The sequence below is a fragment of the Stereum hirsutum genome (assembly GCF_000264905.1).
Source record: "Stereum hirsutum FP-91666 SS1 unplaced genomic scaffold STEHIscaffold_1, whole genome shotgun sequence".
In the NCBI taxonomy this organism is placed as follows: Eukaryota; Fungi; Basidiomycota; class Agaricomycetes; order Russulales; family Stereaceae; genus Stereum; species Stereum hirsutum.
Window position 1 is genome coordinate 2,337,553 of NW_006763131.1, and position 12,329 is coordinate 2,349,881.

General features: G+C 50.6%; 5 protein-coding genes across 5 annotated transcripts; 3 read left to right on the forward strand and 2 right to left on the reverse strand.

Moving 5' to 3' along the window:
• Positions 1-154: 154 nt before the first annotated feature.
• Positions 155-3,009, reverse strand: STEHIDRAFT_71224 (polysaccharide lyase family 8 protein). Its single transcript, XM_007298105.1, has 9 exons — positions 2,821-3,009; positions 2,653-2,765; positions 2,377-2,579; positions 1,969-2,318; positions 1,769-1,919; positions 1,668-1,711; positions 1,445-1,610; positions 267-1,380; positions 155-218 (listed from the first exon to the last, which is right to left on the reverse strand). The coding sequence occupies exons 1-8, from the start codon at positions 3,003-3,005 to the stop codon at positions 280-282; spliced, it is 2,313 nt and encodes a 770-aa protein (XP_007298167.1). The 5' UTR covers positions 3,006-3,009; the 3' UTR covers positions 155-218; positions 267-279.
• A 594-nt stretch (positions 3,010-3,603) lies between these two features.
• Positions 3,604-5,129, reverse strand: STEHIDRAFT_136335 (uncharacterized protein). The gene is made up of 6 exons (XM_007298807.1): positions 5,017-5,129; positions 4,524-4,947; positions 4,405-4,473; positions 4,128-4,349; positions 3,950-4,072; positions 3,604-3,879 (listed from the first exon to the last, which is right to left on the reverse strand). The coding sequence occupies exons 2-6, from the start codon at positions 4,735-4,737 to the stop codon at positions 3,794-3,796; spliced, it is 714 nt and encodes a 237-aa protein (XP_007298869.1). The 5' UTR covers positions 4,738-4,947; positions 5,017-5,129; the 3' UTR covers positions 3,604-3,793.
• Positions 5,130-5,301: 172 nt separating this feature from the next.
• On the forward strand, positions 5,302-7,956 carry STEHIDRAFT_117462 (Mpp10 protein). The gene is made up of 5 exons (XM_007298808.1): positions 5,302-5,470; positions 5,533-6,321; positions 6,385-6,855; positions 6,917-7,422; positions 7,485-7,956. Exons 1-5 carry the CDS (start codon positions 5,326-5,328, stop codon positions 7,854-7,856), a joined length of 2,283 nt encoding a protein of 760 aa, XP_007298870.1. The 5' UTR covers positions 5,302-5,325; the 3' UTR covers positions 7,857-7,956.
• Positions 7,957-8,055: 99 nt separating this feature from the next.
• Positions 8,056-9,540, forward strand: STEHIDRAFT_143815 (protein transporter SEC9). The gene is made up of 3 exons (XM_007298809.1): positions 8,056-8,636; positions 8,705-9,258; positions 9,318-9,540. Exons 1-3 carry the CDS (start codon positions 8,096-8,098, stop codon positions 9,333-9,335), a joined length of 1,113 nt encoding a protein of 370 aa, XP_007298871.1. The 5' UTR covers positions 8,056-8,095; the 3' UTR covers positions 9,336-9,540.
• A 1,266-nt stretch (positions 9,541-10,806) lies between these two features.
• Positions 10,807-12,234, forward strand: STEHIDRAFT_151774 (uncharacterized protein; the record flags this gene model as incomplete). Its single annotated transcript, XM_007298810.1, has 7 exons — positions 10,807-10,853; positions 10,906-10,931; positions 11,012-11,178; positions 11,242-11,566; positions 11,623-11,984; positions 12,044-12,056; positions 12,113-12,234. 7 exons carry the CDS (start codon positions 10,807-10,809, stop codon positions 12,232-12,234), a joined length of 1,062 nt encoding a protein of 353 aa, XP_007298872.1.
• Between the last annotated feature and the right edge of the window lie 95 nt (positions 12,235-12,329).

Consider the following 12,329-nt stretch of genomic DNA (forward strand, 5'->3'; position numbering starts at 1 on the left):
ATTCGATTATTTCTGCATGCTGTACCCTGTTTTGAATTGAGACGATGCCATCGGCACTCAATACGTGTGTATCATCATCGAGGATTCGTCAAGCTATTCGTCACATATCGTGGGCATGGACAGAATTTCGTAAAAAGTGTATTTAAGAAGTACGCAATGTGGGAGCGAAACGACAGGGCACGATGCATGATCCTTCGAGATGCAGACATTAATCTGCACTTTACTGATCGTCAGTCAACGTCTTGGTTCAGTCTGTTACGACTCACCTGCACTTATTCATCAAGGGAAGAGCACAGACGATATGCTGGCTCCGGCTAATCCGCCGGATGGAAGTGTGAAAGAGACGGAAGTCGTGCTCGGGCCAGTCCATGCTGGAGGTAAAGAACCCGATCCGAGCGTGAAGGTTAGTGTAGCATTGCTCAACAATTGTGTGGGTTCAGAAATAGTAACGTTCCAGCTGTCCATCCTTACGATGACCGCAGTGCTACCCGTAGACTCGACGGTAATGGGCGCTGTTCCATTTACGGATGGAATTGTCGTCTTGCCCCCGTCCGTCTCCCAGAATACGAACATGGCTACGTTGTTTGCAGCATCGAGGAGTGCGGAGATGGAGCCGTCGTTACGAATAGTCTGGAGTTGCGATGAGGATGATTTGGTAGAGAAGGTCTCAGGAGTGGTGGCGGGATAGATGGTATACTCGACGTCCGCGGTGAGATCGCTGTGGGACAGCCATGCTGAGAAGAGATCGACAGTTTCCACCCCCTGTGAGGATGTCCCAATGGTCGACCAGTCTCCGGTTCGCTCTCCAAAATCGACGGAAAGAGATACGGCGGTGTTTGAGGAGTTAAATGTATAGCCGACGTTACCGTGCCACAAGGATTGTACGCCGCTGAAATTCCCCGGTTGTTGTGTGACACCATCAACAAGGACGTCGCCGGTATGTCTGCGTTGGTCAAGAACGGAGAACACAGGGGCATCCGTCGTAGAGATGATACGTGCCACCATGACATGCTGCACATCGTCGTCGAGGAAGAACCACGTCTTGCGCCAGTTCAATGTTTTCGAGGTCGGTGTCTCGTAGCGCATCGCTGCCACTCCCAAGGTCCCATCTGAAGCGCCACCCACGAGGGTCTGCGTACCTGCATGCCCTGCGCCTGTACAGTTGAGTGCGGTGGCGCCGTAATCGACTGTAGTGCCCGGAATAAGGTTCCAGTCCCACGCAGCGAAGATATCTTCATATTCGTCACCGGAAATGTAGGTGTAGAGGGTACCATCGCTAAGGTGGAAACCGAGCGGGTTCTGATCGTTGGTGCACTCTGTGTTCCTGGTGCGTTTCGAGTACATCTTTAGTGTGGCAGCATAACCTGATCCTCGCTGTACCTATAAGCGTTGAACGATGAAAAGGTGAAGGGTAGTTTCAATATAATATTACAGCCCTACTAACCATGTAGTCGTTGTCAAAGAACATGCGATTACCGAGGAGAGGCCCTGAATTCGCGGTCGTAGTATTCTCAGAGAGAAGATTGAAGGCTTTCGTTAACGACTCTGACTGCCATTCTTGAGCAAGGACTTGCAATTGGGTGATATTCGTCTTGAGATTTTCGGTTGCCCTGTAGAGGTGAGGGAAGAGCTTTAGACATGCCCGCGTGTGTCTGTGGGCAGCTTACTGGTTGTCAGCGACGGGGAAACTGATAAAGCGGCCCAAGACGCTCTATGTGTGGGTGTCCATTAATTTATAGCAGCGAAAGAAGGATTAAAAGGTACCTACGAAGTCCCAGTGGAGCACATTCGTAAGGGTATTTCGGTATATCATCCAAGCGTTTCCCTCCCAAAGAGTTTCGAAAGCGGATCTCGATGCATCCGTTGCTTGAAAGGCCGTATTGGCAGCCTCAAGCTCAAAGTCGAACACATCGTTGGCACTGCGATAGTTCATCAGCATCGTGCACCATTAAAACCTCGAGGACTTACTAGTCCTTCCCATAATTCCCATTGTACAACATGCCCGTGTGTTGGCCGAAAGAGCCATCTGGACGGATGCCGTCCGCGGAGGTCGCGTTCTCGATGACTACCTCGTTATGAACTCGATCGAAAGCGTCTTGCAACAATGATTGATTGGTCGTAAGTAAGGCAAGGTCGACACCGATGCTTGCGATATCCAATGTATTCGCTCCTGTAATTGAACTGACCCCATTGATGCCGGTCGAGAATGTGGCGTAGGCGCGCGAAGTCATGTGTGTGCAGTTGCTGAGTTCCGTGGGTAGTAGGGTATTGTTCAACAGGAGACAGGATTCACCGACGAAACTGGGAATCCCGATGATCTGATAGGCAGATAATCAGACAGTGTTAGTTTATGGAGGGGCATGAAATACGACGTACGTTGGCAAACCAATTTTTGTTCCAAAATCCACTCGTTCCGCAGGGACAGCTCGCGTCGCCACCTGAGTCGATGCAAGCGGGGTCTGTGAAGTCGTTCTCGAACCAGAAGCCCATGGCAAGAGAGATGGAATCGCGAAGGTCGGTATCATTGGCCAATTGTGTCGCGCCCTTGAGTCCTCCATGCCATGCACTAGACAAAGTCACTGCGAACGTTGTCAGCGGGCTGGCCATGTAATCACGATCCTGAAAGGAAGCATGGAGATGAAAACAACTCGCCTATGCGCTCCCAATGTTCTTGTGCAGGCCAACTCCCTGTCTGAGCAGAGCAACCCGTGGTATAGTCGATCTCTGAATCAGGCCATTTGCCGTCTGTACCGAGAGTTGACAACCTGATATTGAAATATATAAGGCAACACGCTTGATGAAACAAGCACAATAACGTACCAACTTGTTATAGAAGCAGCGTTGGTAGCTCCCGAAACGATGATGGAAGCTCTTCGTTGCGCTAGAGTTTGGATGTCTTGTAGCACTGATGCAGCGCGAGCTTGGGTCACGACAAGCAACAAGAAGGATAAGTGCACAAGACCGATACAGACGCGAAAATTGAGGAGCAGAGTAATTGGCCTCATCGTTGATTTTACCCGGGGGAAGTCTAAGATTGCACTACTCGATAACCCGGCATATAAAAGCATAAGTTATACCCACCTTCATCCCGAGACCGTTCAAGAAAGTGCCCACAGCCCTCGCACTGTGCCAGCACCTTTTCCGAACCACCGTAGAAAGTCCGCCTAAGATGATCCAGCACATCGTATGGTGGTGATTAAGAAGGTGGGATGCACGATGTCTGCTGCAATGGAGGACTCGGACTGGAAACTGGTCATGAGTGCGAAGCCTAGGGGCAAGTAGACCGATTTGGCTGTCTCAGCGGATTGTCAAGATATCTGCGCGACGCATGGAACCCATGGGAAGACCTCTGTCGAGCTAAAGATAACCAGTACAGCACCTTGCGGATGAGCAAGTAGTCCAAGCAAGATTGGTGGCCAGATTCAATGCTGTAAGAGGGATTTGCCGATGTGGAAGATGCTGCACTTATGTCAGGCATCGAAGCCTCGGGCCAGGGCGCAGTAAGTAGTAAAAAAGACCACAAAAATGGTACGAAAGGCCAGAGCAGAATGATTATGGAGAAGCTCTGACAAGCAAGCAAAGAGAGAAGACATTATAATAGGTATGAGCTACAACACTACTTATGCTACAAGATGGAGTAACCAGTCAAGAAGAGGATATATGTATATATTTTGGTCCATGATGCAAGAAGATGATACGCGGCTATAATAGTCCACGTGAAGCGTCCGATTAGTCCTAGAGAAGCATTCGCCGCAGAAGTGAAGTGACGATGTCAGAGGCATGCCTCATGGGATCACTTGCCCGCGGAAGCCGTGACATGGAGCTTCGCCAGAGCGCAGATGAGAGGGACAGCGTGAAACGAGTATCCCACCCAGATCACTGAAAGAGAGAGATATTAGACCATACGGTACTACTTGATCGAGACGCAGAATGAGTAAAAAATTCTCACTGGTGAAGCCGTTGCTGGTATCAGCAATGAGCTCGGCGCTGCTGTTGCCTTCTGTGATGTCCTTGTTGAAATCCTCGACGGCTTTTCCCATCCACATACGAAGGACAAGGAAAGCGGTGAGCCCTAAATCGTCGCAGTCAGAGAACATTACAGTCCACGTGAACGCATCGTCACGCACCAATCATGAACCCAAGCAAGCCAATCCAAGCCGTCGTGCGTTGAATCATTGGCTTGTCGAGAGCGGCGGACATTTTTGCTCCAAGAGATCCCCGAAGCGAAGTCATAGTAAAGAGAACGAAGAAAATTATGGAGAAGCCGATGGAAACTGCGATGAAGGCTGGAGTTGTGGACGTCGGGGCAGTCAGCATGTCGGGAGCTCCGCTTGGTAGAGCGGACAGGTCTGTGACGCGTATGCTCAGAGGATATTGACTAAAGGACAAGGTTCAGGTGCTCACCGTATTCTGGAGACAGAGTAGGGATAGTACAAGAGACGTCGCCGTCATTACTCGTGCGCGAGCAGGAGCCTAATGCAGGGTAAGGAACAGGAGCACGAGATAAGAGGACGATGTCGTACCGAGTGCTCCAAGGAATACTGTAGGCCCATCGATGTTTGAGGAGGAAGTAGAGTTCGTCGTTAATGTCGTGGACGGCGATACCACAAGCAATGCCACACGATCATGTAATAGCACGGTCGGGGCGAGGTACGCAAACATGATCAGGAAAAGGGACGTCAACGCCAAGATGGGCGAGAGGTACAGAGTGACAGCTTTTGAAACACCAGCAATCATGACGTGCAAGAGAAGTAGGAGCAATTAGAATGACAGTATTGCAGAAAACAACGCCTGGTTGAATTGAAGTGAAGGAAAAAAAGAATGAGTGGACTGCACTGCAGGAGAGACTGGTGGAAGAGGCGAGACTGGAGGTTCCTGGTACGAGATTCGAGTTTATATACGCAGGGACCAGCAATAATCACCGCAGGGTATAACGAGAACAATAACCTGGCGTCGAGCGACGAGTAAGTAATCAGGCTATGCATGCCTAGGCCTAGGGTGGAGAGAACAACGAACATGCCCTGTATTTGGCAGGCGCATTGTTCTTCATCCGGCATCAAAATCCAGGCGCCTCCGTCCTTCCATCGTAACGTATCGTCGCAAAGTTACCAGGGTGCATGATCAAGGTTAAATGTGTACTCTTCAAAGAGACAAGACAATAGTCGTGTGAGCAGTAGACGCAGAGAATGGAGGCGACCTGGGTACGGTGGTGATTCCCTGTGGACAAATATGGACCACACCACGTGCCAGCCGCGCGAAATTTCCTCCAGGCAAGTTTGGGCCTGAGTGGATCCCAACTGCTGCGTATACAACGCTCGTTTTCCTATGGCGGATTCTGTGGACGTACAACTTCCCCCACAACTGGGACAACTCTCTCATATCATTGATGAAAAACCAGAATCAATAGCATCAGGTAGTTCCGAGGCTCGTGGCGCCGCTCTGAAGGCGACAGAATATGTCTTCAACCTCGGTCTGTTCTCGCCACACTACTCTTTACCGGCCATGTTCTGACTCTCAACCCTTCCTACGTAGCTCTACAGACCGAAGAAAAGTCACAGTCTCATATTGCCGATCTCCTCGCATCCTTCAGTCCGGCAGAAGCACCACAGACCCGCTCACAGGCTCGAGCAAATGGCAAACGCAAACGCAGCCCGTCTCCCGAAAAACATACTCTGCAACGGACACCACTCTCTTCACTCTTCGTCGACGGCATGGGAGAGGAGCAACTTTGGGCTCAGCTCGAACTGAGGTCTCAAAACATCTGTCAAATCTTAGCCCAGGCGTTGGAAGGAGCCGGTGAGGACGATGAGGCGGATATGATGAGCGAGGCGTCGAAGAAATTACGCCTGGAGGATGATGATGAGGAGGAAGAGGATGAGGACGAATTGTTGAATGTATTTCGAGGGCAGACGGGCGATGACGACGACGATGAGGACTCGGAGGAGGATGAAGAAGACAGCGATTCGGGCGACGATCCAGCGGACCTAGGGGAAAACGTAGAGGCTTTGCGAGACCCTTCATCAGAGGCCGAAGAGGCCGAAGACGATGAAGTCAGCATTGACACTCTAGAGAAGGACTCGCGTAGGGGAGGGGTGTCGTTACCCAAACGAAGGCGAGGAGGACATTCGGTGTTGGACGATGGTTTTTTCGACTTGGCAGAATTCAATGCAGAGACGGAACAAGCAGAGGCCAAGTCATCATCGAAGGGGCGCCTAGCCGACGAAGATGAAGATGAAGACGACGAAACCGAGTCCGTCGATTTATTCGCCTCCGTAGATGATGCCGCAACATTTGACGAGGATGACTTAGAGAGTTCTGGCGGTACGTCTTATTTTGAGGTTTTGCTTCCTCCGCCGTGCATGCTCAAGTACTTGAATATCACAGAGGCCTACTACAGAGACTTTTTTGTACCTCCACGGGCACTGCCCTCAAAACCCAAACCAACTGCTGCCGTCGCTGCCGTCGCTCCTACCCGCTCAACAAAGGTCCGCTTCCACGAAGAAGTCAGAGTCAAGAAAATCAAAGCAAGAGGTCGAAGCATGCCTGTCACGTCCGCACGGTTACGCGGTAACACGGTTGATGAGGATGATGATGAGGACGGTGACGAGGATTCTGAAGGGCTCATGGAAGAGGATGAGAGTTCGGAGGATGACGATGGCGAAGGGGAACAGGAAGATGACGATGAACTCCGCCAACATCCTGGAAGTACGCTAGGTTGGCCTGGCATGAGCGAAGATGAGGACGAGGAGGGGAGTGAGGACGAGGACATGGATGAGGAGGGCAATTTCGACGGGCGGGAGACGATGGACCGTCTAGAGAATGATCTTTTCGCAGAAGATGAAGAGACTCACGATGGTGCGTTTGCTAATTGCGACTTCTCTAGAATAAAACTCACTCGTCTTCGAATCTTCAATAGATCTCACCACACATCAAAAGCGTATGCAGGCGCTCCAGGAGCAAATTACTGAGCTTGAAGCTGAAAACATCGCAAAGAAAGACTGGACACTCATGGGCGAGGCTACCTCTCGTTCGAGACCGCAGAACTCTCTCCTCGAGGAAGACCTAGAATTCGAGCGCGTCATGAAAGCGGTCCCCGTGGTCACAGAGGAGGTTGTACAGAGCTTGGAAGAGCGCATCAAAGCCCGAATCCTGGAGAATCAGTTCGACGACGTCGTCCGCCGGCGTGCCGTGGACGACAAGCCTTTCTTGCCTTCGCGATTCTTCGAGCTAAAAGACACGAAATCGACACAGTCCTTGGCCCAGATCTACGAGGACGAGTATACGGCCACCCAGACAGGGGGTGTGGCCGGCGAAGATCGCGATGGAAAGCTCAAAAAGGAACATGATGAGTTGGAGACAATCTGGGACGGTATTTGTGCAAAGCTCGACGCTCTCTCGAACACCCATTTCACTCCGAAGCCCGTGAGTACTCACCTGTCTTCTCTTTTGAATGAGCGGCTTACTTACTCGACTTCACACTATAGCCTAAAGCTACGATCACGACGGTGTCAAATGTCGCATCGGCTAGCCTTGAATCTGCTCTCCCTACCGCCAAGTCTGCGACGACTATGCTTGCTCCAGAGGAAATCTTTGCGCCTTCGTCCGCAGAGGCTCGGGCGCGGGGTGAGCTTACACCCGTAGAGAAACGCGCTCTTCGGAACAAGAAGAAGAAGGCCTACAAGAAAGCGCGAGACTCATTAGACCAGAGTGTTGACAAGTACGCTAAACCGAAGGGTATGAAGGGTATCAAAGCCCAGAAGGAGGCTGCTTTGAAGAGTGTGGTGAAGAGTGGGAAGGGTGTCACGATTGTAGGGAAGAAAAGTACGGACGACAAGAAGGATCGGAAGAAGGCCTGACGATTCTCTGATTCTCACTTGCTGCCCATCGCATCCTAGGGATCCCTTGTATCATTTGCTAGATAAGATTAACATTTAGTCGATGTCTTCCACATCTTTACGCCACGCGCATAGCTGGGCCACAAGATGAACCTGATTTGGAATTCGCGTGAGGCGGTTGCCACAGCCTCGGATAGGAACAGACCTCTTGCTGACCGCCAGCTCGTCAGCGACCATCTTCTTCGTCTCGCATCCTCACCATGTCCTGGTTTAACAAACGCAAGGAACAAAATCTTATTCCTCCCATCGAGTCTGCCGCCCCAGGAGGCGCCTCAAGGGGAAACACTACCTCTCCCCGTCCTCCTGTTCGCTCAGCTGCTGCGACCTACGTCCCCAGCCGCGATGGCGATATGTACAACTCCAGGTCCAACAGCTACAACAGTGGCAAGTCTGAGCCTCCTGGTGATGGTTACAGCGCTCCTCGCGACAGATATGGGCGTAATGCCCCCGTCGGTGACGTCTACTCTCGCGGCGAAGGCGACCTCGACAGAGACCGTAACGAACTCTTTGCGGGCTATAATCCTCAGAAGGCAGGTGGCTCTGACAGATTCGTTGATGGGCCTGGCTTGGGTAGGGAGCCTCCTCCTGGAGAGGAGAATGAGGAGGACATAGAGGGGATCAAGACGCAGACGAGGTTCTTGAAGCAGGAGAGCGTGAACTCTACGCGCAACGCTCTCAGAATGGCTCGCGAGGCCGAGGAGACTGCGAGGGGCACTGTCACGAAGCTGGGCGACCAGTCAGGTAAGCTGTGCCGGTCTCATGAGCATTGCATTTGGCGCTAATGATGAGATGGCTGTGACTCTCGTCAGAGAAACTTGCGAACACTGAGCGCCATCTCGATGTCGCGAAGGGCCACTCCTTGAAGGCCGAAGATAGGACCGACGAGCTCAAACAGCTTAACCGTTCTATCTTCCGTCCGGTTATCACCTTTAATAAGGACGCAAAGCGCGCCGCCCAAGAACGCAAAATTCAGGAGCGTTACGACGACGAGCGTAGTGAGCGGGAGAAGGCGATGATGGATATCAGGGAGACGCAGAACAGGTTGGGAAGAGCCGCTACGTATGGTCGTGGAGGAGACGACGATGAAGAGGGCATTGGCGGTGGATCCGGAAGGCTGACTGCTGTCCAGCAGGCGGCTAGGAAGGAGCAGAGGAAGCGATACCAGTTTGAGGCCACTGCGTCGGACGATGAGATGGAGGACGAGCTTGACAACAATCTTGACGAGATTTCGGAGATGACGAAGAGGCTGAGGACGCTTGGATCCGCCATGGGCGAGGAACTCGACAAACAGAACAATCGCATCGAGGTTATCGAAGGGAAGACCGTTAACTTGGACAACCGTGTGTTCAGGAACACCGAGAGGGTGAGTTTCATGATTATCTTCTCGACTGCTGCAATACCTGACCGTCTCGATGTTTTTAGCTCAAGCGCATCAAGTAGTCCGCCTTCACCACCTACTGTGGCGGACTAGGAAGCTGGACGGACATAGAAGCTGGACAAACTTTTCTGGAATTTTAAGCACACATATTCGTGCCTTCATCGCTCTAGATAACCTGTAGGCCTACATCGTCCCGTGCAATACGTAAAAATATTTTGTGTGATCCCTGTGAGTATTTTGTAGAAGATGGTGAAATGTTGTCGGAGATGGGGTTTGTGTGGCCATTTTGCCACATGCAGGGAGCTCGACTGACATGGACACCTCGACTCGCCTTTAATATCAGCGTACATGCTCGTAGAAATCTATGTGTGGTATAAATGAGGACATGCCATAAGTGATTCTAAATTATTCTGGCAGACCATGGTTGCCTACTTTTGCATGGGACATCTTTTGTTGAGGGGATCCTCTGGCTAAGGCGCCACAAGAGGCTCCCACTTCGTGAGGCTCTAGCTCCAGCATCCATGATCTTCCTCATACAAAAAGTTTATGGTCTTGGAGACCCAACAAAATAATTCCTCTGCAAAGGTCTGCTTGTTTTTAACAGACTGTTTGGCTTCTATAGACGGCACGGTTTTATAGAAATGACCAATTTTGCACCTCTCAAACATCCGAATGAAATCTGAGCGCAGAAAGTCGTGCAGCACCCCACAAATATTTACACAGATAGAATGATCTATCTTAAAACGCTATGGGTACTTCTTGCTGCTGGTCGTCTAACGATTATGTGTACGAAATCGGTGGGCAAGGGGGTGTGGCGCCTTTTGACATCTTTTTCGCCACTCATTCGGCAATAGCCGGGCCCTTTCGGCGCGCGTCCAGCTTCCCTGTTTTGCCACTTTCCCCACTCGTCGTCGCAAATTATTCATTGACGATGGTTTACTGCATCAAGCTCTCTAAGTAGATGTAAATATACTTAATAGATGTCAGACTACCTAAATGTGTCACTTAGTTTGCAAGTCATAGACAGGACATTGATTAAATAAGCGAGAAAGCCCATCTGTCCAGGATCCTAGTCCGCCACAGTATCAGTCGATACTACTCGCTAGTACGCTTCGTGGACATTGCTCATGGAAGTTTTTGGGTTCCCTTTTGGACTTTTCTGGATGTAACATAGTATAATCGTTCGTTGGATAAACGGATGGCGAAATCTTCTTTGTTCGAATTCTCATTCGGTCCCCGCAGCCAGAAATACTGAATACAGCTGGCGCGTAACCGTCTCATTATCTTACGCCGACCAGGTTATACGCTGTTATACGCTGCGGTTCTCGAGTACTCGCATCTTCCTTACTTATAGATCGACACGTTGTGGGGCCACAGTCGTGGATTTCTTGGTGACCCGGTAGATGCCGAAGCATGTAAAGTGCCGCATTGTGTCGGGCACTCTTCATTCACGCTGCTCTCGCTCGACCATCCTCCTAGAATTACGCACGATTTATTTCCACCACTCCGCACTCGCCTGACAGGCGAAAGGCTATGAATGACGAGAATATCTCGAGCGCCAATTCAAATCTGAAGCGGTGGTATGTTCACACATACAATATCGTCAGGTCATTGGGTTCACAGTTCTTGAAGGGAAGAGCTATTCGAGGAACAGTCTGGTACGTGTACATGAGAGTCATTCCATCTGATTTGAACATCTTTTTTAGACTATTCTCATTCCTTATATTACTTCGGGCAGCTATCTTTCGAGAAACAACTTCCACCAATGTGGCCCTCGAGGCCAAAGTCGACGAACTCGAGCGTGAACTTTCCGTATGGAAGTCTGCCTTCAAAAACGCGGAAGAGGAAAAGAAAGCCCTCAATAAGTCAGTCGTGTCTCTTGAGCGCAGAATAGACTCTCTCAAGGTGCGTCGATTCCCCTTTGTATGCTGCAGGGCCGTAAGCACCAACCACCTCGTTCGCCACTAGGACGACAATCCCCTTCTTCTTTGTTTAATCGATGGAGACGGAAATCTGTGGGCGGAGGACTTATGGCAGCTTGGGCAGCTCGGAGGTCGACAGGCCGCTTTGCTCTTGACTCAGGGCATAACGGAGCATGCAGACGACTCTCGCTCGCAGCTTTGGGTGACCGTGTATTGCAACAAAGCCGGCCTTATGGAGACGTTAGTCAAGAACCGAGTTTGCTCCTCTGAACAATTCGAAGGGTTCCTGCACGGGTTCAACCTAGCTAGCCCGCTTTTCTCCATCATTGACGTCGGGAACGGGAAGGAAGCTGCAGACACGAAGATCAAAGGTGTGCCAGTTATATTCGTCGCTCACTAGTTCATTCTATTAAATGACCGCTATCAGAATGTCTAAGAGTCTTTACGCGGTTTCCGCAGACCGTGAAGGTCTACTTTGGGGGAGGCCATGATAATGGTTATACTTCGACTTTGACATCCCTCGAGAATGAAGGCCTCCTGGATAAGGTCACGCTCTTGCGCGGGTACCGAAATTTAGCCTTCGAACTGAAAAACCTGCAACTCCCTTACCTCGAAATTGAGCGCTTGTTCATGACACAAAAATTGCATACAAATCCACAGAAGAAATCGACGACTCCTCACGCAACTCCCTCCCCGGCGCCAGACACCGGAAAACACAGAAACGCTCCCTTCACACCGTCAACAAGCAATGGGCATCAGCAGAGTGCAAAATATATTGACCCAAACTTGGTATGCCTTAGCCCGTATCCCTTGCCTTCGCATCAATAACCCTTGGCTAATCGTCACAGCCCTTGAATAAACGTTCGTTTTAGATGCTCACCTCATTGTTTGCGAGCTCATCAACTGTCTTCCTATAGATACTCCACCCCCGTGCAACTTCTTTTACCTGGCGAAATGCCATCAAGGCACCAACTGCCATTATGGTCATGATTATATCATGACTACTGAGGTGAGCTTTCGTTATTCGCCTGGATGGTAGGCTAGTTTGTCGTACTCATGTCAGCCCCAGAGCCTTGCCCAGATTAGATTAAATGCAAAAAAATCACCGTGCACTCACGTCAATAAAGGTAAGCG